Consider the following 20,242-nt stretch of genomic DNA (forward strand, 5'->3'; position numbering starts at 1 on the left):
GTGCAGTTGGGAGGTGTGGGGTGCATATTCAGGTGAATAGCCTCATCACTGCATCACCCCCCTCCCCTCCATTGCTCAATGCCATGATTTGCAGCAACAGTGTGGGAATGTACTAAGATGCATTCACCATGAATCTCCTCATCAAGCCCCTGGGCTGCCCAGATCACTGGGGAAATGGGAGAAAACTGGGAGGCTTGTTTTCTCTCTTGGGTGTCCAGGAAAGCTCCTCAAAATTTGGGCGTCTCTCAAACATTCTGGGTGAGTAAGCAACTACGGAGATAAACCTGTTGCAATCGGTTCTGTGCACTAGGATAGGGGCTACAGCATGTGTTTAGATTGTTGGAAACTGTTCCTTGTTATTACATGCATTCCTGTAATTAGACATGAGGAATAGATTAACAACTGGTGCTGCATAAATGTCTATTTTAGTGGATAATTGTTAACAATACTTTGCCCCTGCCCCAGAAGAGGGCCCAGGATAGGTTTCCTGCTACTAGTCTGCATGATGATTTTTGTACATCAGATAATGAATTCCCTAATAACAATCAGCAATAACAATAACAATCAGCAATCAATATATTGTTCCAAGCAGATTACTATATTATTTGTTGTGTAATGCTGTCAAGGTTATTCATGAAGTGACAGATATCTTCAATTATTAATGGCATATATATAATCCTATTTATGGTGTTTTGCAGCTGTACACGTACCGCCACAATTCGTTGTCAGGGTGACTATAGCAGGGCAGGCAGCAGTTTTATTGATATTAATTATGCATTTTTTCTTAAGAAAAAATTCTTTTGATTAAGATTTTTTTACATTTTAAACCTTTATTTTTAATACTACCTTGTTTCTTGAAAGTTTAACTACATTGTAGCAACATAAGCTGTCCATTGCACATGTGTAAATTAGCAAAGCCAGATCATATGTGCACAAAGGCATTGCAGACTGGTTGGAGAAGTGGTGAGAGGACTCTTAATGCTGTCAGCAAGTATCACCTTGGAGCTGAGTATCAACCACTCAGCTGCCCTAGAAAACCTTTGCCACGATGACTGTTTTTTTTGGTGCCAGAATGCACATCTGTCTATGCCCATATACTTGAGCAACATCAGTCAAAACACTGCCTACATGTGTCCAAACTGATCCTCAATACCTATCACCTAAGAATAACAGTCTTATTAACTATTTTACCAGAAATGTATTATTAAACAGATTGTAGAAGTAAGGAGAGCTCTGAACTAGTCAGGCAAACCTTATCTACAGAGTGATGGAACAAAAGGATAGATCAGTATCCAAGTTAAAAGATACATGCACCATTCTTTGGACATACAAAAACTGGGTTGGGTACGGTATGCAGGCGCTCGGGATCCCGGAGGGCAGAATCCTGACACTGGCATTCCGACAGGGTTAGGATACTGACACTTGTCGGTCGGTATACTAACCCTCCTCCTCTCCCTACCCTAACCTTTCCAACCCAGTGCCTAAACCTAACCTCCCCCTCCCCACACCCTAAACCTAACCCTCCCCCCTTAGTGCCTAACCCTCCCCCTAGTGCTTAACCCTAACCCCTAATGCTATCCTTCCCTCTAACCCCAGTACTTATCTTTGAATTCCTGCGGTCAAGATGCCAACGCCAGAATTCTGACAGGTGTTGGAATTCCGGAGCACCAGAATCCCCACGGTCGGGATTATGATCGCATCCCCATAAACTGTATGTATTACTAATCATATTCTTCATAACTCATTTAGGGGAGATGTTACGTACAGGGCCGATCATTCTAGCTATTATTTATCAAGTACATTCTACAGAATGATAGCTAGCATCTGATTAGTTTGCTATGTGCAACACCTCTTTAGAAGCTTTGCTAAATCTCTTACATAAACCTAGAAGAAACACCTGCTTATGAGCTTATGTACTTGCCTAACTACAACTCACATATCAAAAATGGAGTTGGCCTGAATACTCTACAATGAGCAAGAACCACCTTCCAAACAATGTCTTGGTATGAGAGTTACCTTTGTAGTTTCAATATAATCCCCTTCATAACGAGAGGTTTTTACAATGGTGTGGTAATAATCAGGGGCGCCAAGAGGGGATCGGGGGGTGGATACAAATTACCTGAGCCCGGGCTTGCTGGAGGGTCCGGTGCCGCACCCCCTCCCTCATACAACAAAGCAGCCCAGCACGCTGCTGTTTGCTGGGCTGCACTGGGAGACTGCTCGCGGCTGCTAAGTAGCAGCCACAGCAGTCTCCTATGACTGTGGGGGTGGGGGAAGCGATCACACTGATCGCGCCCCCCACAGGCAATGTGCTGGGTTGCGGGGCTCACAGCGCCCTCTCCCCAGTGCGCAGCGCCGCTATGTGGCGTTGCAAAAATAATTTTTTTCTTTTTTTTCTAAGGGGGTGTGGCCTTGCCTCACATGTTTAAACCACGCCCCTGCTTCCCTCGGGCCCGGCGCTGCTCTCGGCACCCCTGGTAATAATGAAAGGAACTTTTTTTTTAAAGTCAGTCTCATCAACCTGTTATTTTTTTTTACCTCTCCAAGTGAATTTTATATTGGCGGTTTTTAATGGCAGTAGGTCTATAATTTTGAGGCATATTTGGTCTAGAGATGTGTGGTTCAGTCAGTGGCGGAACTCCAGGAGACAATGGAGTCATTTGCCACCGGGCGTCAGCCCTGAAGGGGGCACCTGGCTCCATTGTCCCCGTGAGCTGCATGGAGAAGGAGCGCCGCTGATCGGCGCTCCACCTCCATTGGCGTAACTACGGAGGGTGCACCCTCCATTTGCTGGGCGCTCGCTGAGTGTTACCAGCAGGTGCCCGGCTCCTATTCAAACCCCCGGCGGCAGACGGAGGACGGAGTTCCCTCCGTCTTCCGGGTCCCGCAGTGTACTATGGGAGTAATGTCATAACGTCACTCTCATAGTGTCGAGGAGCGGATGCCGGGGACAGAGCTCAGGAGTGAGCTCCGTCTTCCGGGTCCCGCAGTGCTCTATGGGAGTGACGTAATGACGTCACTCCCATAGTGCCGAGGAGCGGACGCCGGGGATGGACGGCAGCAGCACTGGAGAGGGGATAAAGGTAAGTGTTTTTTTTTTTTTTGTGTGTGTGCGCGCGATCACTACTGGGGGCAACTACAGGGGCTCACTACTGGGGGCAACTACAGGGGCCTCACTACTGGGGGTAACTACAGGGGCCTCACTACTGGGGGTAACTTCAGGGGCCTCACTACTGGGGTCACTACAGGGGCCTCACTACTGGGGGCAACTACAGGGGCTCACTACTGGGGGCAACTACAGGGTGCTCACTACTGGGGGCAATTACAGGGGCCTCACTACTGGGGGTAACTTCAGGGGCCTCACTACTGGGGTCACTACAGGGGCCTCACTACTGGGGGCAACTACAGGGGCTCACTACTGGGGGCAACTACAGGGTGCTCACTACTGGGGGCAATTACAGGGGCCTCACTACTGGGGGTAACTACAGGGGCCTCACTACTGGGGGTAACTACAGGGGCTCACTACTGGGGGCAACTACAGGGTGCTCACTACTGGGGGCAATTACAGGGGCCTCACTACTGGGGGTAACTACAGGAGCCTCACTACTGGGGGTAACTACAGGGGCCTACTACTGGGGGCAACTACAGGGTGCTCACTACTGGGGGCAACTACAGGGGCCTCACTACTGGGGGTAACTACAGGAGCTCACTACTGGGGGCAACTACAGGGTGCTCACTACTGGGGCAACTACAGGGGCCTCACTACTGAGGGCAACTACAGGGGGCTCACTACAAGTGGCAACTACTGGGGGCAACTACAGGGGCCTCACTACTGGGGGCAACTACAGGGGTCTCAGTACTGGGGGCAACTACAGGGGCCTCACTACTGGGGGCAACTACAGGGGGCTCACTACTGGGGGCAACTACAAGGTGCTCACTACTGGGGGCAACTACAGGGGTCTCACTACTGGGGGCAACTACAGGGGGCTCACTACTGGGGGCAACTACAGGGGCCTCACTACTGGGGGCAACTACAGGGGCCTCACTACTGTGGGCAACTACTGGGGGCTCACTACTGGGGGCAACTACAGTGGGCTCACTACTGGGGGCAACTACAGGGAGCTCACTACTGGGGGCAACTACCAGGGGCTCACTACTGGAGGTACTGCATAGGGGGACCATTACTGGGGAGCACTACATAGGCGGGCACTGCATAGGGGGACCACTACTGGGGGTATTATATAAAAGGAACAGTATAAGGGGGGCGGCGGCAGCTGGGGCTGGCATAGGTGCTGGGGGGTGGTACATTTTAGTTTGGGGGGGGGCACCAACATTTATCTTGCCTCCGGGCACCTGGGATGAAGTTACGCCACTGGGTTCAGTTCTACTTGGTTAGGTTCGTAATCTGAAAACGGCATCTGATTGGCTATCCGGCTGTTTCATGTTTTGGAAAGCCACTAAGATAAATCCGAGCTTGTGCTATTTTGGGGAAAAGAACAGAGTAAAACTGAACTGCTCATCTCTAATTTGAACACAATTTTACTTTCCTGCTATTACACATCGGGTGGCTGCGATTAAATTTCCCCTATTTAGTAGCTCAATCTAAGAACCAGAATGTCACCAAATATGGTAGGGAAACTAATTAGAACAGGGGAATAATTAGGACTACTTAGGATATGGGAAATGCAGAAAAAAATTTGCACAAAAAGTCGCCGATAAGGTATATATGGCGCTGTACAATGTGAAAACTAATGTTCAGATGTACTGCTCTAAATAAAATTGATATTAAATGTTTTATTGCATTACTAAAACACTGCAAAGGTAATTGTTTATTACAGCCTTGTTACTACTTTGTCTGTCCATTTTCATGCTGTACAGCGCCATATTACCCCTATCAGCGAGTTTTTGTACTAAATTTATTTCAGTAAAAGCCTGCTTCCCATGTCCTAATTAGGCTCCCTACCAAAACTGGTGACATTCTGGTTGTAAGATCGAGCTACAGACGGCGCGGAATAGGGGAAGTTTAGTTATGGCTACCCTGTATACAAACAAAATAGGCAAACATTCATATTTTCCTAGACTCTGCTCATGCTTATTTTCATACAATTAGTGCAGCACCTTTAATTTACCCCAAAAGTCAATTACCTATCCGTAGAGTTAGTGCACAATACATCACATAGGCAATGGCACAGTCATACTGCCGGATATGTTTCTCTCCTTCATTTATTATTATTCATTAATGTTTTTCGCTGATTTTTATATTTTTTAAACTAAGTGGATACTCAACAGACACATAATACCCCGAAAGGGCTCCAGAATTACCAACACATTTATATTCAGTGTAAAATTTACAGAATAATTATAATTATCAATAAAAGTTCAATGACTTTACAATTATATGTTAAGAATACTACAGTATGTCTCCTAAGTGTTTACTACTTCAGGAGCCCTAGGCCATTCTGGGAGGGTAGGCAATTATGAATTAATCATAGCAACCAGTCAGCTTCTAAGGGGTATATTTACTAAAGTGTAGATTTTTAGAAGTGGAGGTGTTGCCCATAGCAACCAATCAGATTCTAGCTATTATCTTCTAGAAGGTGCTAGATAAATGTTAAATAGAATCTGATTGGTTGCTATAGGCAACATCTCCACTTCTATAAACCCACACTTTAGTAAATATACCCCTGTCTTTTATCTAGACAGTCTATAAAATGAAAGGATAAGTTGATTAATTGCTATGGGCAACTTCTCTTCTTTATCTCTCTCCATGATTTGATACTTTTCCCCCATTTTATATTTCTGACTTGCTTCTGTGTTTGTGTATAAGTTGCACTGTGCGTGCACAGCGAACGCACTGCGAATACGGATGCACATCCCAAAGTGAGTGACAGGCTGTCAGCGTTTGCGGGTGGAACGGAGAGTGGTCAGAAAAACGCAGGCGTGTCTGACCTTTTTAATGCCGTTACATGGGCGTGCATAAATTAGCTCTTTTGATCTCCTAAGTTGCTCTGCGTGTCAGGAGAGCTGCCAAATCTGCGGCAGGTCAGATCTGCCACAAGGGCAAGATGGCCTCTCGATGTGCTTCGATGTTACCAATATTTACATAGGTAAGCGATCATCGTACACACATGAGAAGGCAGCAGTGGGCATCTTTATGCCTGCTGTGCTTTGGCGTTCATTAGCATATTTTTGCAGCTGCGTTCCATGCGAAATCGCAGCTGCGATCGCATTAGCGTCCATCTCTGATCCTATATTATATACATTTGTGTCCAGGAACAGTGGAAAACAACTCTGCACAGAACCTGATTATATGTCGATACGGTAAAAATGTCGACAGTCAGAATAAATAACATAGCCGCTGCAAAAAGACAGCGACTGCTAAAAGCCGGCTGGCAGCTCAGACGCTCCTAAAAGCAGATGGCAGACACCTGTGAGAGCCATCAGACTAGGAACAACTAAATAGTAAAAAAAATGTAAAAAAATGCGAAGAGTCCACCCCAAATCCATAACCAGCTCCAGACCTCGCAAATGGTAAAATACGTTATTGCACCCAATCCCTTTATCATGGAGAGCCATGCTGCCAGCAAGAATTCTATAGTGATTGGCATCACTATAACACTCTATTGTCTACAGTATAACAGTGTATTTGTAGTACCACGATGCCTATCTAACAAAACCATCTCAGAATGGCATTATCTTGGGCTAAAGTATTTTTAAAGCAGTTTTGCTTAAACAATATAATTTTATTTCTTAAAATAAATTGACTAACTTTTATAAATATATATATATATATATATAAAAAAAATATTCATATGTAATTAATATATAATATAATGTGAATTAGTGAAACTGAGACCAAAACATGACTTTAGCTGGGTACACACTATGCAATCAATTGCACAATATATCGCAATGGGACATTGTGATGAATGATGCCATGCTGCTAAATGCAGCATGGAACTACACATGGCGCCATCGTTCACTGCATCGTGCAGTGTGTACGGACGGCGTGATGTATTGTCCCGTCGTTGGGTACACACATAGGCCCGTATTCAATTTGAGGCGAAAAGTCCAGACTTTTCACCTGCTGGACTTTTCGCCTACATCACCTGTTTTCCGGGAACCGGCGAAACTTGAAAAAAAATGGAATTTTTCGGGAAATAATTGTAGGACCCCCCTAAAGATGTCCACACATGGGAGATCACTATGGGAACCCCCGTTTTTCCCTGCAGAAGAAAGTCGGGTTCCCTATGTTTTTTTGGTTTAAAACCCTAAAATTTAAATTCATTTTTTGGGGTGTCCCTATATTTTTTATACTTTTTTTTAACACACATTATTTTTAGGGAACATTCCCAGGGGTGTAGGCTATTTTTTTTAAGCCTGCACCCCTAAACCCCAATTCTGCACTTTTTTCGCCTGCTAAAGGCAAGCGAAAAATGATCCCCGTTCTTTTACATTGACTTTTCGCACCGGCGAAAAGTCAATGAAATTGAATATGGGGATAATGGAAATAGGCAAAAATGACTATAACGTATTTTTCGCCCCATATTGAATATGGCCCATTGTGTAGTGTGTACCCAGAATTTGAGCTACATTGCGCAAGTCGCCTCACACATATACAAAACTAAAGCTACTGGTCTTGTGAAATAGTAAGGTGACATTTACAACACTGTGTCAGGATTGTATGCTCAGCTGATTTTTGCTATGTAGCAATATTTTCTTCATAAATTTGAGCAGTGTTTATTGTTAGTATGTATCACAGCATTAATAAAAATGTGTCTGAGCAAACAAAATACTACATTTATCTTCTGGCACAGCCAAAATGTACTCTATTTTTTGGAGTGTTCAATTGCATTTATTTACAAACTATAAACCCTTTATTGTTCTTGGCCTTTAAGTACATTCTTATTATTGCTTTTGTACTACAGTACTGTATATTGTCTCATCTATCATACTCTTCTATTTAACTCACACTTCCTTGGTTGCTATTTTTTTTTCTCTTTAATATACAACTCTTGGGGCGGTATTCAATTGTTGCCACCCTGTACCGGCTAAACCAAACCACTTTGGGCGCGATTAGCGTGAAAAACAGCAACAATTGAATAGCTCCCCGCGATCTCCCGTCACTTTAGACAGAAGATTGGGTGCGCTATAACAAATGAATACCACCCTTGGAGTTGACATGAGAGTTTACTATTTGTTATTATTTGTTAATTGTTATCTGTTACCTTATGCATGTGTTATTATGTGCACAAACATATTCTCATACACTCACTTTTTTAGATTTTGCACATTATATTATGTTTTCTAGATTATATTGATAGTGACCCATATTCTTATAAGGGTGAAATTAGTGCAAACTGGCCAGAATATTTAATTAGCTGTCAGGGATGACAGGAGAAACAAAAAAAATTTTTTTTTTAGTGCTGCATCTAGCCCATCAAATAATAATGTATTATTGCTTATTTACACAGAACCAATCATATGACACAGTGCTGTACAGAGAAATATAGCTCACATAAGTCCTTGCTTCACTGGAGCTTACACTCTAAACTCCCTACCATACACTCTAGGGAGCAATGGGGAGCATTGGGGATAATTCAATTAAAAGCAAGGCCTGTATTGTGCAAAAATGACTCCTCGTCCATCGATGCCAGAAAATCATTGCCTCACTGCCATCGATGGTAAAAGTATTCGACATTGGCCATAAACCATCAATGATTTAGAATCATCGATGGTCGATTGCCACCCCTACCGCAGTGCAGCATGGTTTTACCAAGGTGCACAGTTACTTGCTATAGCTTACTCTATTTCCATGTCTGAATCAGGCCCTTTCTCTCAACTTTATCTCTCTCCAAGGCTTAGTACATCTCCCCCTGAGATAAATAACTGATCTGTTCCTTTCTGGACTAATAAGACAGAGGCAAGCAGCTTGTGATTCTACAGCTTATTGTGGGACAAAAAGTATCTACTGGCTGACAGCATTTTTCAACTTGTAGTTCCCCAAGTGCAACTAAGCCATTGCATTCAAGTTCTTACCTTGGTTACATTTGTCTGCAACTCCAAAGGATTCTCACAAACGTCCAGCATCCTGGTAACATTGCTGGCACTGAGGTGCCCATTCACTCCATAGGTGTCCAACACAGCCTGGATGAACTCCTGCTTCATGGTTGAGCTGTTCTGTGGTCCCTGGGAATGAGCCATCCCTAGCCACACACTTGCAACCAGGACTAAGGAAACCCACATACCTCCAGAGTTTCCCGAATAACTCATATTCACTAATGTGTGCTGAATAATATAAACTAAGCTGTAACAAGAACGGTAGTCACATACAAGTTGGTGCCTAAACAAACAAACAGGCTGGGCTGGTTACTGAAAATATGCAAAACATATACTAATGCCCAGTGTTATAGCTGCTAGTTTTAGTATCTACAGTATCTCTGCTCCTCTCTCACTGCACACAGATCTATGGCTCCCTGCTGACAGCTCTGTGCCTGTTGGTATCTGTCTTCTTCCACGTGGTGCCTCTCACTACTTTCTCTGACCACTCTGTTTGCTCAGCTAGTTTCTTGTGTTTGAGGTCCCGTCAGACGCCAGATGATACAAGTTCTCTCCTTAGCCTGCAAAAGATTAGAAACCATTTTGCGTTTATTATTTTTTTTTCATTTTTATTTTTTTTCTCATATGTGTCTTTTTAAACCTTCCTGATCTGCATATTAAAAATGAAACACTTTTCTACAGAAAATAAAATAATAGTTCAAGGTTAAATAGCATAATAAATAATCAAAACATACTACTACCTTAGCAAATACAACATAGCAGTTATTCTGAATTCACTCAATGCAACAGGTTTTTTTTTTCTTCAAAGAACTCTGTGTACTGTTTGTTCTATTCCTCTAAGCCCAATGGGGATTTTCTTTCTTTTGACTACTTCAGATATTGCCTGGCATCATGTAACCGGTAAATAGAAGCACGCCAAGTTCTTCCAGACCTGAACTCTTTAAATGGGTTATTGTAGAACCCAGCACTGTAAGTACAATGTTTCCTTTTTGCCTTATTTAAAACTGTTATAGTGTACAGAATAATAGTCTGGCTGCTTGTTGTCTTCAAGTAACATTTGTTTTCTAGGATACAGCCTCTCATTTCCTTGGAATAATAGTGAAAGCTTAATGTACTATGTAGTACAGCAGGCTTAAGAAAACTGGAAATATTGGAAACCTCCTAACTATATACAGTACAGGGTAATAGACAGTAGCATTACATGTGTAATACTAGCACACAGCTTAAACTACTCATCTATAGCAAGTTATAAGACTGAACATTGACTTATATGGTTTACTTTAACCCAATCTACTTAGCAAAATATTTGTAATATCTGCCAAGTGAATAACACTAAAGGAAATAGTGATACTGACTGTGTATTTCTTATTTTAATGTATTTACTTCCAACATCTACATTATGAGTAAATATTCAGTCATCTACAATAGGGGTCTCATTCTCGTTTTCTCAATTTTCTCCCACATTGTGTTCATGGGGCAAAATGCGTATAATCACCCAAATGCATCATTGTACGCATCTCTGTGGCTGGACCGCCCTGTACACTGGGTTTCCTAGCCATCATTGTCAGCGGGCACTTGTACCAGCCCTATACTAGGTGCAAAAGACACTTCTGAAGACAGGCATAACATGTGTGCACTGCTCTGCATAACCTGCTATATCACCAACACGTCTTACATGAGAACAGCCTATTGCAGTCTAGTAATGCCCTTTCTGCTGCATGTGGAAAGCCATTGGGTTTCTGTATGACTATAAATCACCGAAAGTGCGTATGCTCAGTTCTGGAGCATGCACAGAGCAAAAACACACAAAATACGCCCGGAATGGACTTGCATGCATTCTGCATCAGCCCCTATGTGAGGATGACGTTCTGCTTTTAAATATGAAAAAATGAATTTAGGACAAAATTTACTAAGCGACGGTTTGACGGCGGTTTCTATTCTATTCTAAACCCCGGCGGTTTGGTAATGGTTTCTATGCTATTCTAAACCCCGGGGGTTTAGTGGCGGTTTCTATTCTATTCTAAACCCCGGCGGTTTGGTAACGGTTTCTATTCTAATCTAAACCCCGGGGGTTTGGTGGCGGTTTCTATTCTATTCTAAACCCCGGCGGTTTGGTAACGGTGTCTATTCTAATCTAAACCCCGGCGGTTTGGTAACGGTTTCTATTCTAATCTAAACCCCGGTGGTTTGGTAACGGTTTCTATTCTAATCTAAACCCCGGGGGTTTGGTGGTGGTTTTGCAGTGGTTTCTAAATGACAGCCCTGTTCTATTCTATTCTAAAATGTGTTTTGATGGCAGTTTTGGACGTAGTAAATCTGCAGGTAGCAAAACTGCCGCCAAACCGCAGGGCTGTCATTTAGAAACAGCCGCAAAACCGCCACCAAACCCCGAGGTTTAGAATAGAATAGAACCTGCCTCAAACTCCCGGGGCTTAGAATAGAATAGAAACCACCGTCAAATCGCCGCTTAGTAAATTTTGCCCATAGGGCCCAATGTAATAGCCCTTGTGTTACTGAAAGTGGCAATGCTTCGGTGATTTAACCACAAGATTTAAAGCAGCGATTTTTTTAAGGGCAAAACCATCTTGATTTTGCCTTAAAAACATTGCCACTTCAATTCTCGCAGCTTAAAGATCGGTACTCTCAGGAACCCAAAGGCTATTGTGTTTTGCCGTTAAACTTATTAAAAAAAATCATGTGACTATTGTATACCTCTGTATGAATGCCGTAGCCTAAAATTAGCATATGTTTATATATATATATATATATATATATATGGCATATAAACATACATACTGTATTTGTCCTCTTGATTGTAACATCTTGAATCTATAAGTTTGCTCCCAGTCCCTGTATTACTGTGCACAAGCTATGTTACTCATGACTAGATGTACCCATGCTGCACAGTGTGTCTGGGTATGTGTGTGCTGTCTGGGTATGTGTGTGCTGTTTGGGTATGTGTGTGCTGTCTCACCTCCTTCCTTGTCTTTGCTGACCTGTCTGTGGTTGTGCTTAGCCTAATAAAGGTAGGAGAGGTCACATGGTCTTGCCTTTGTTCTCCTTAGTTAACATATTGAGAATCTTGTAAAAAAAAAAAAAACTGCAGGGGTATGTAAATTACTTGTGACTTAGAACATGCTGTATATTTGAATCAACTCCACCTATTTTTCATGAACTAGCCTAAGACCTGCTAAAATACCTTTGTCTCAGCAAATGATTAAGCAGAATTCCTTTGCCTTTGTCTTTTTTAGTTAAATTATAACCACAAACTTCCACTGAGTGCATTCAGGGCACATGTCAACAAGAAGTCAAGTAGTACCTGGGCTAAATGTAGCTTCTTGTCTCGTTGTATAACCTAGTACCAATTATTGCTAGTGATAAAAACTGGAATGGGATAATACTCAGTACATTTAAGACAATTATACATTTATATAATTTATTATTAAAGAACTAATATCTAATCCAGTGGTTCCCAACCTGTGCACCTCGGCACCCTGGGGTGCCTCAGGACACTTGCAGGGGTGCCACAGGTTGATGGTCCAGCAGCAAATCAAATTATTTATGGTCAATGTAATGTAAATATATGGACAAATAGAAGCGCAAACCTGTCCCCCACCACATAACTGACCCTAAGGATGACAGGAGCACAATTTACTTCACTTTACTACTTTGCTACATTTTTTTCTGCATATCTCAATAACAAACTTAAACTTAGGGGTGCCGTGAAAACAATTCTGATACTCTAGGGCGCCGTGATTCAAAAAGGTTTGGGAACCACTGATCTATACAATATATATTTTAGTCGATAATAAATGATTCTGTCTTTTCATCAATATCAGAATGCTAATTAGAATTGTGCCATATTTATATGAGAAACCATCTTACATCTCTAGTCACTGACATAAATATGTAAATGAACTGGCCTAGTAAAGGAACCATAAGGTGCACCAAATGTATACGTATACTTTTACTTGTTGACACCTTCATGTGCTTTTTCAAAGTGCATTGATAGGTTCTCTAATCACCTTGGTATTCTTCATATGCTTCATTTGGAAATGGGTGCAGATAGAACAACCTATAACATGACAGCTGTACAGAGTATTTCACGAAAATGTATTATGCCAGATTTTTTTGTGTATTTAACTGATCTTGGTATTGGGTTATTTTGAATACTTCTTGTTTCTATTTCAGAGTTGTAGGGAGACTTGTATTATACAGTGTAATGTATATAAAATTAAAGATTACTAGGTGTAACAATCTGTTCTTTCCTTCTGTGTCAGATATACAGATGTGTCCTCATACACCTAACATCAGTATTCCATAAGGCGCATGGTGCCCAGCGCGACTTAGCCGCTCCGAGAGTTGTAGCGTACGGACAGGGGCGTATCTATAATGGGTGCAGGGTGTGCGGTGCACCCACACTTTGTAAAACTTACCTCTCCGGAGTCCGGTGTCGGGTCTCCCAGCGCTGTTCAAACGCCAGAAAATGGCCGCTGCTGCCATTTTTCCGGCATATTGTGCATGCGCTGTGAGGAGATAGCCGGGGAAATGGCGGCTGCGCCATTTCCCTGGCAATCTGCGCACGCACAATAGACCCTGGGCAGTGAGTCTAGATCATTGAGTCTATTGATTCTGCGGTGGCCGGCCAGACGCGTCAGTCGGCTGCCGGCCACCGGAGTGAGAGGAGGGGGCCCATGTCTGGGGATGCACACTGGCCCCCTCCTCTCTAAAGACGCCCCTGCGTACAGTCTTCCTCTTTACATTTGGCATCTTATTCGCATTGCAGAAGCAGCGAAACACCACTCACTGTGTATTAGAGGCCCTGAGTTGTGACTTTAGCTGCACAGGAATTTGTGTTAAACTGGCACATAGTCGCAGATGAAGCACAACGGAACTTGGTGTGTGAAAAAGCTGCTACCGCTGCATCATAGCACTTTGTAAGAAAATGTCGCATATCAGACAGATCAGTATAATCTAACAGAGCAGTTTTGTTGCTTACAGTTCTTTCATTTATGCAAATAAGACTCACATTAGTAGCAAGAATGATGCTCGGCGTGGCCAGGACCTAGCACACCAAAAGGCACAGTTTAGCATGACTGAAGCCACAGTGAATAAGGACATATCTGTATGCAGATTCATGGGCTGTATGGATCATTTTCTTTGACATTTTGTCATCTAGAAGATGGCTCTATGCCCTTTTTTATTCATGTAGAATTCATCTAGTTTGGCAATGGGGAACTAGATTGCCACAAACACAGTATATGTTCCCTGTACAATAAGGAATACATGTGCAGATTCTTCCATTTACCTAAAATATAAATAGTGTTTTCTTTCTATGAAAAAAGGTGTTCTACTCAGGTGACAGCAGTTATGTATAGCTACAAGCTGATACAAGATCTATAGTGGATGCCACACTCTGGATAAGTGTGCAGAGAGCTATTCAGTTCTGAAATGGCTTCTTCCTGTTTCTGGAACTAGCTCTAAGGGGGTGATTCAATTGTTCTTTTAGCCGTGATAATGAATAGGTCCCCAGTATTACAATTTAATTGCTCTGAGAGCCCTTTAATTGTCACAGTCTTCGTATCCTATTAGACCGAGTTTAGCTGTGTAAAACGGCTAAACCCATTTAATGTCCTGGTTAGGGTGCCCAAACTGCTGTATGGGCGCCCTAACCACGGGCTTAGCACACATTTTTGCTCGCACCTTCCTGAATATCGCTCCCCAACAGAGCAGCAATTGAATTGCTTAGTCGGCTGCCTTAAAAAAAACAGCTGCCAAATAAATTGAATCGCCCCTAAGAATTAAAAATTAGTAAACAAAAAATGCCGGTACTGCAAATCTCTGAGTACCACCATAAACAAGCACTGAAAATAAATGTATATAAACTATTACTACTTCCCGGCTCATTTACACCTTTTTTTTTTATCATGTCCTATGTATTTTACATACACCTGTATATAAGACACATTTTACCCAGGTGCTAATGACAGAGAGACAAGTAAGGTACTGATGCAGAGTGAGTACCACCCCCTTTGGCACAACATGTCTTGCGTGAATTCATACTAAAATGTGATTAAGCATGAGTGTGGTGAAATGTATATAATTTGATTTCTGGTTCCTGGCAGCGCTGGCATATGGGGACACAGATCTGACACACTCATCTCATCATACCCAGGTGCTTTCCTGTTTATAAGCTCTCTCATCTGGACAAGAGTTGGATTCATTGCAGGGCTTATAGAAACAGGCCCACTCTGACTAACATAAAAGCAGAATGCAGAAGCATTTCCTTCCTTCCCTTCAGCCCTGTTCCCCTGTCTGCTGTTCACTGGAACACAGCAAAAAATTGGAAGCAGGTAAGTGTTACTAAATACCTTTATTTCCAACTTGCAGGTTACTTTATATTATACGTCCCCCATTTACACGTGCCGAAATGTATGCTTTTACATCTATGAGCCGTATTCAGTGTGAGCCGAGCCGCGATACTTTTTCACGGCCGGACTTTCCGCCTACTTCGCCTGTTTTGGAGGCGGAAAAGTATCGCGCGCTTGCCCGCTTTACCCCGTATTCAATATGGAAGTACGCAAAAACGGGACCCGGCGAAACTTGAACAGGCGGAAAGTACTGTCAGTTTTGGGGAAATCAGCCTGACACCCCCCAAAAGATGCTCTGACATGGGGGTTAGCTATGGTTACCCCCGATTTGGCTCGCTGAAGGTATTTGGTGTTTTTAAACGGGCTCAATAGCTGCTAAATAGTGTTTTTCTATACGTGATGCAGAATAGTATTCAGGAGTATTTTTTTCCGAAAATAACTTATCCCAGCAAATTTTTGGTACTTGAAAATGGGGGTCAGCATATTTAAAAGTAGCTAAAGTGAAGTTGAAAAAATCGTGAAAAATCCACCTGTTGCAAAAACTTGCAATCAAAAAAACACTTGGGGCATACTTGGGGACCCCTCAGAGTCAAATTCGCTAGTTTTTAACTTTGTACCCCAACTTTTGTTTTTTTCACCCCCTTTTTCTAAGTAATTTTTTGGGGTGTCCTTAAGTGGGTTTTTTTTATTTTTTGACACAGTTTAGCTTTATGGGACTGTCTGAAGGCTGCACGGGGGTTCCCGCAACGTTGCACCCCAAAACCCCAATTCTGCACTTTTGTGTGCCAACCTTTTGTACCTGTCGACCTGTTGCCTGTCTACCATTTGGTGTAAATTTTTCGACTGTCTATCTAATTACTGTAGATCTTTTAGTCCACACCCGAATATTTAATATTGGGATTTACTCGGCAGACCAGTATCCTTGAAGTTTAATTATGATATCATACTTTTCTGATTGATAATTCCAAGTACACTTCTACAGTATATCTATGTCCTTTTTTCCCCTCAGCCATTACAAGAGTTTAAACTCCCCACCCTGAGGAGACTGGAGAGTTACATTTTGAAACCTGTTATTGCAGTAACGATTTGTAACTGTCAGCAATAAAATTGTAGCTGACATTACTTTAAAAGAAGCAATAACTGAATTATTGCAAGAACTAGCTATCTATACACATTGTTTCTTATTGTATCTACCTTTTTATTTAGGACGTATCCACTGTTTTCTGCGGAAATTCACTTCTGTGAATATATCAAGAATTGTTGTGGTAACAATGTGCTTTTTCCTAAAGTATAAATTGTATTTTTAAACTTGTTGTGAGAGTTCTCTTTATTGCCCAGACTGTACTTAATATACTCTACTGCCCTTTATTTTAATTTGAATAATAATAAAAGTTATATTTTATTAGATTCAATATTCAACAAATGTGTCCCTCAAAACCTGTTTACCGTTCCCTTTGTGCTCTCTTACAGATAAATCACTTTTGTACTGATTGATTATACACTCAGAGAAGCATCACCAATACCGACATTAAATATACCGTTTCCCATGTCGATAAGTACTGAAACCGATTAGTGATTTTGGTTAACAAATCTTTTTTGTCATTTTATGTTTAATTACCAACAAGTTCTGTGCAAAATCCCTTTCTTGTACTGATACTAGTGAATTCATACTGTGCATGTGCTTATGCCTGTCTGTGTGGATGGATGTAACAAGGTGGGACAGGGGCTTAGGCAGAGTATATTAAGGGGTACATTTACTAAAGTGCAGGTTTTTAGAAATGGAGATGTTGCCCATAGCAACCAATCAGATTCTATATTATCGTCTAGAAGGTAATGGATCAGCAGTGGCTCCTACCCTCTTTGATGAGGGGGGCTGCCGCCTTCGAGAATCACTTACCCTGCCCTGGTCCCGGTGCCTGCTGCTAATCGCTCCGACAGGCACCAGGACTTGCACATGTGCAGTAGTGGCAGGGTGCTGCTTCACGCATGCACATATAACTGGCTTCCAAAGGGCTGCATCATCTGCAGCCCCAAGGAGCCGGGTAGATCTGGCACAAAAGCAGAGAAGCAGCCTCCTACTGGAAGCCGCTCTCTGCTAATAGCAGCCCAGACTGGCAGTCCCAGGGGGAGGAGACACCTCTCCCTGAGACTGCCTGTTGTGACTGGCAGGTGGCGCTTCCAGGAGGAAGCCACTGTCAGTCACAGTGTAGTCAGTGTAGTCATGGACTGCACTGACTACACTGAGGTGACGGATTTTACTGGGAGGGGGCTGCAGCCTCGCAGCCCCTAGGCAAAATCTGCCAGTGTACTGGATGAATGTTAAGTAGAATCTGATTGGTTGCTATGGGCAACATCTCCACTTCTAAAAACCTGCACTTTTGTAAATATACACCTATGGGCGCTGTCGGGCTATGGCGCATGCTGACCATGAGAAATAAATATGTACATGCACCTAGGAAACTATCATTTGCAGGTGGTAAAGGGCAGGTGCAAAAAGTGGGTGATGTCAGGAGCCTCATTACACAACACTTGTCATTTGCTGTTTGCAAATGATCAGCTGACATTGATTAGGGCTTCTTCGTCACTTTATTTTTACATTCATTTATTTGCATACGGAACACAAAGGGGTAAATTTACTAAGAATCAAGAATGGTCGAGTGTAGTTTTTTGAAATTTGGATTTGCATCTTGGGTGATTTTCCCATTTTTCTACTCGCAAACTGTGAGTTTAGCTGAAAGTGAAATTGCCGATGGTGATGCACATTGAGATATCTCCCCCGAGTTGCAAGTGAAGATGAGATTACTCACCCGAGATTGCAGTGTTTTCTCTCTGCAAATCTCTCCCGAGCTAGCAGCCTGCACATATCAGTGAGATATGTGTAAGCTGCTTGTGTTGTACCTGTTAAAAATGGGTTAATTTTTTAAAAATAATTATGTGAGGTCCCCCCCCCCCAAAGACTAACCAGCCTTGGACTTGCCAGCCAGTCCTGGTTCTTAAAATTCCAGGGAAAAAAAATGTGTAGGGTTCCACTGTAATTTAAGAACCAGCACCAGGCAGCAGGGACAGAGCTGGTTTTAAATATAGGGAGAAAAACATTGTCGTGAGGTTACCCCTATATTTAAAACCAGCTCCAGACCATTTCTAGCGGGGGACTGATGCTACAGCCAGGGGTGCCCTTTCACCGGGCCCCCCAGCCGCAGCATCAGCCCTGACCACGTCAGTCCAGGCTAGGGATCCCTGGGGAGTTGGGGACCCCTCCAATAAAGGGGTCCCCCTCTCCAGGGTACCCCTGGTCTAGGCTGATAGCTCGGGGCTATCCCCGCCACCCTAGGGCGGTGGGTGCCGGGTTGATAGTGTTAGTGTGTAGTGTAAAATAAATGGTTAAATATTGTCTTTAGTTGTGGATCTACATGTACCAGCAAGCCTCCCTCTCATGCTGGTAGTTGGAGAACCACAAATACCAGCATGTGGGGCATTACGGGCCCGCTGGTTCTTGTAGTTCCACAACCAAAGCAATACGGGAAAAAAACATGACATACACCGTGAAAGTTACATTATATTATAACATACATGCACACTCACTATCACACATACTCACCTAGTATCTGAAGTAATCCATAGGGGTACCTACAAAAAAAAATACATACTCACCTCACCTATGTGTATTTCACATCCTCTTCTCCAAGTAGGCATCCATGGGGTTAAAACAAAAAAATGGGTGCTTCCGAATCCAAGCCGGACTGAGTAAAGGTATGTATTTACACATACCTTTACTCCTCACAAATGACCGGGGCACATGTGTGCCCCGTCATTGAAGAAGCCGCAAGCCAATCAGCGGGCATCTCCGTCTGAGCAGCTCGCTGATTGGCTGTGTGCGGTCAGCCTGTCTCCCCCATAGACTTCAATGGAGAGAAATCTCCATTGAAGTCTATGGTGGGAACCGCTACATTGTATCATTGATGTAACCTCAAGTAACCTTGTGGTTACATCAATGATACTATGTAACGGTTCCCACCATAGACTTCAATGGAGATTTCTCACAATTGAAGTCTATGGGGGAGACAGGCTGACCGCACACAGCCAATCAGCGAGCTGCTCCGACGGAGATGCCCACTGATTGGCTGGCGGCTCCTTCAATAACGGGGCACACGTGTGCTCTGGTCATTTGCGCGGAGTAAAGGTATGTGGAAATACATACCTTTACTCAGTCCGGCTTGAATTCGGGATCACCCATTTTATTGTTTTAAACCCATGGATGCCTACTTGGAGAAGAGGACGTGAACTATGCATAGGAGAGGTGAGTATGGATTTGTTTATAGGTACCCCTATGGATTACTTTGGATAATAGGTGAATATGTGTGATAGTGAGTGTGAATGTATGTTATAATGAAATTTAACTTTCACGGTGTATGTCATTTTTTTCCATATTGCTTTGGTTATGGAACTACAAGTACCAGCGGGCCTGTAATGCCCCACATGCTGGTATTTGTGGTTCTCCAAATACCAGAATGCGGGGGAGGCTTGCTGGTACATGTAGTTCCACAACTAAAGACAATATTTAACCATTTATTTGACACTACACACTAACACTATCAACCCGGCACCCACCGCCCTAGGGTGCCGGGGATAGCACCGGGCTATCAGCCTAGGCCAGGGGTGCCCTGGAGAGGGGGACCCCTTTATTGTAGGGATCCCCAACTCCCCAGGGATCTCTGGCCTGGGCTGACTAGCGGTCAGGGTTGATGCTGCGGCTGGGGGGCCCGGTGAAAGGGCACCTCTGGCTGTGGCATCAGTCCCCCACTAGAAAGGGT

General features: G+C 43.2%; 1 protein-coding gene and 1 long non-coding RNA gene across 3 annotated transcripts in view; one reads left to right on the top strand and one right to left on the bottom strand.

Annotated features, from left to right (window-relative positions):
* The window catches only part of SLC39A8 (solute carrier family 39 member 8), a 60,390-nt gene extending 51,117 nt beyond the window's left edge, over positions 1-9,273 (bottom strand). The window contains exon 1 of the mRNA XM_088453253.1: positions 9,040-9,273. Within this exon, the coding sequence (XP_088309379.1) occupies positions 9,040-9,273 (234 nt within the window). The remainder of the gene's footprint in view (positions 1-9,039) is intronic.
* The window catches only part of LOC148481577 (uncharacterized), an 85,323-nt gene extending 68,129 nt beyond the window's left edge, over positions 1-17,194 (top strand). For both annotated transcript variants that reach the window (XR_015871895.1, XR_015871896.1), the window contains exons 5-7: positions 9,937-10,029; positions 15,186-15,413; positions 16,902-17,194. This is a non-coding gene — a long non-coding RNA (uncharacterized LOC148481577). The remainder of the gene's footprint in view (positions 1-9,936; positions 10,030-15,185; positions 15,414-16,901) is intronic.
* Positions 17,195-20,242: the final 3,048 nt, after the last annotated feature.

Source organism: Taudactylus pleione, unplaced genomic scaffold (assembly GCF_031769625.1).
Source record: "Taudactylus pleione unplaced genomic scaffold, aTauple2 ptg000573l, whole genome shotgun sequence".
Lineage (NCBI taxonomy): Eukaryota > Metazoa > Chordata > Amphibia > Anura > Myobatrachidae > Taudactylus > Taudactylus pleione.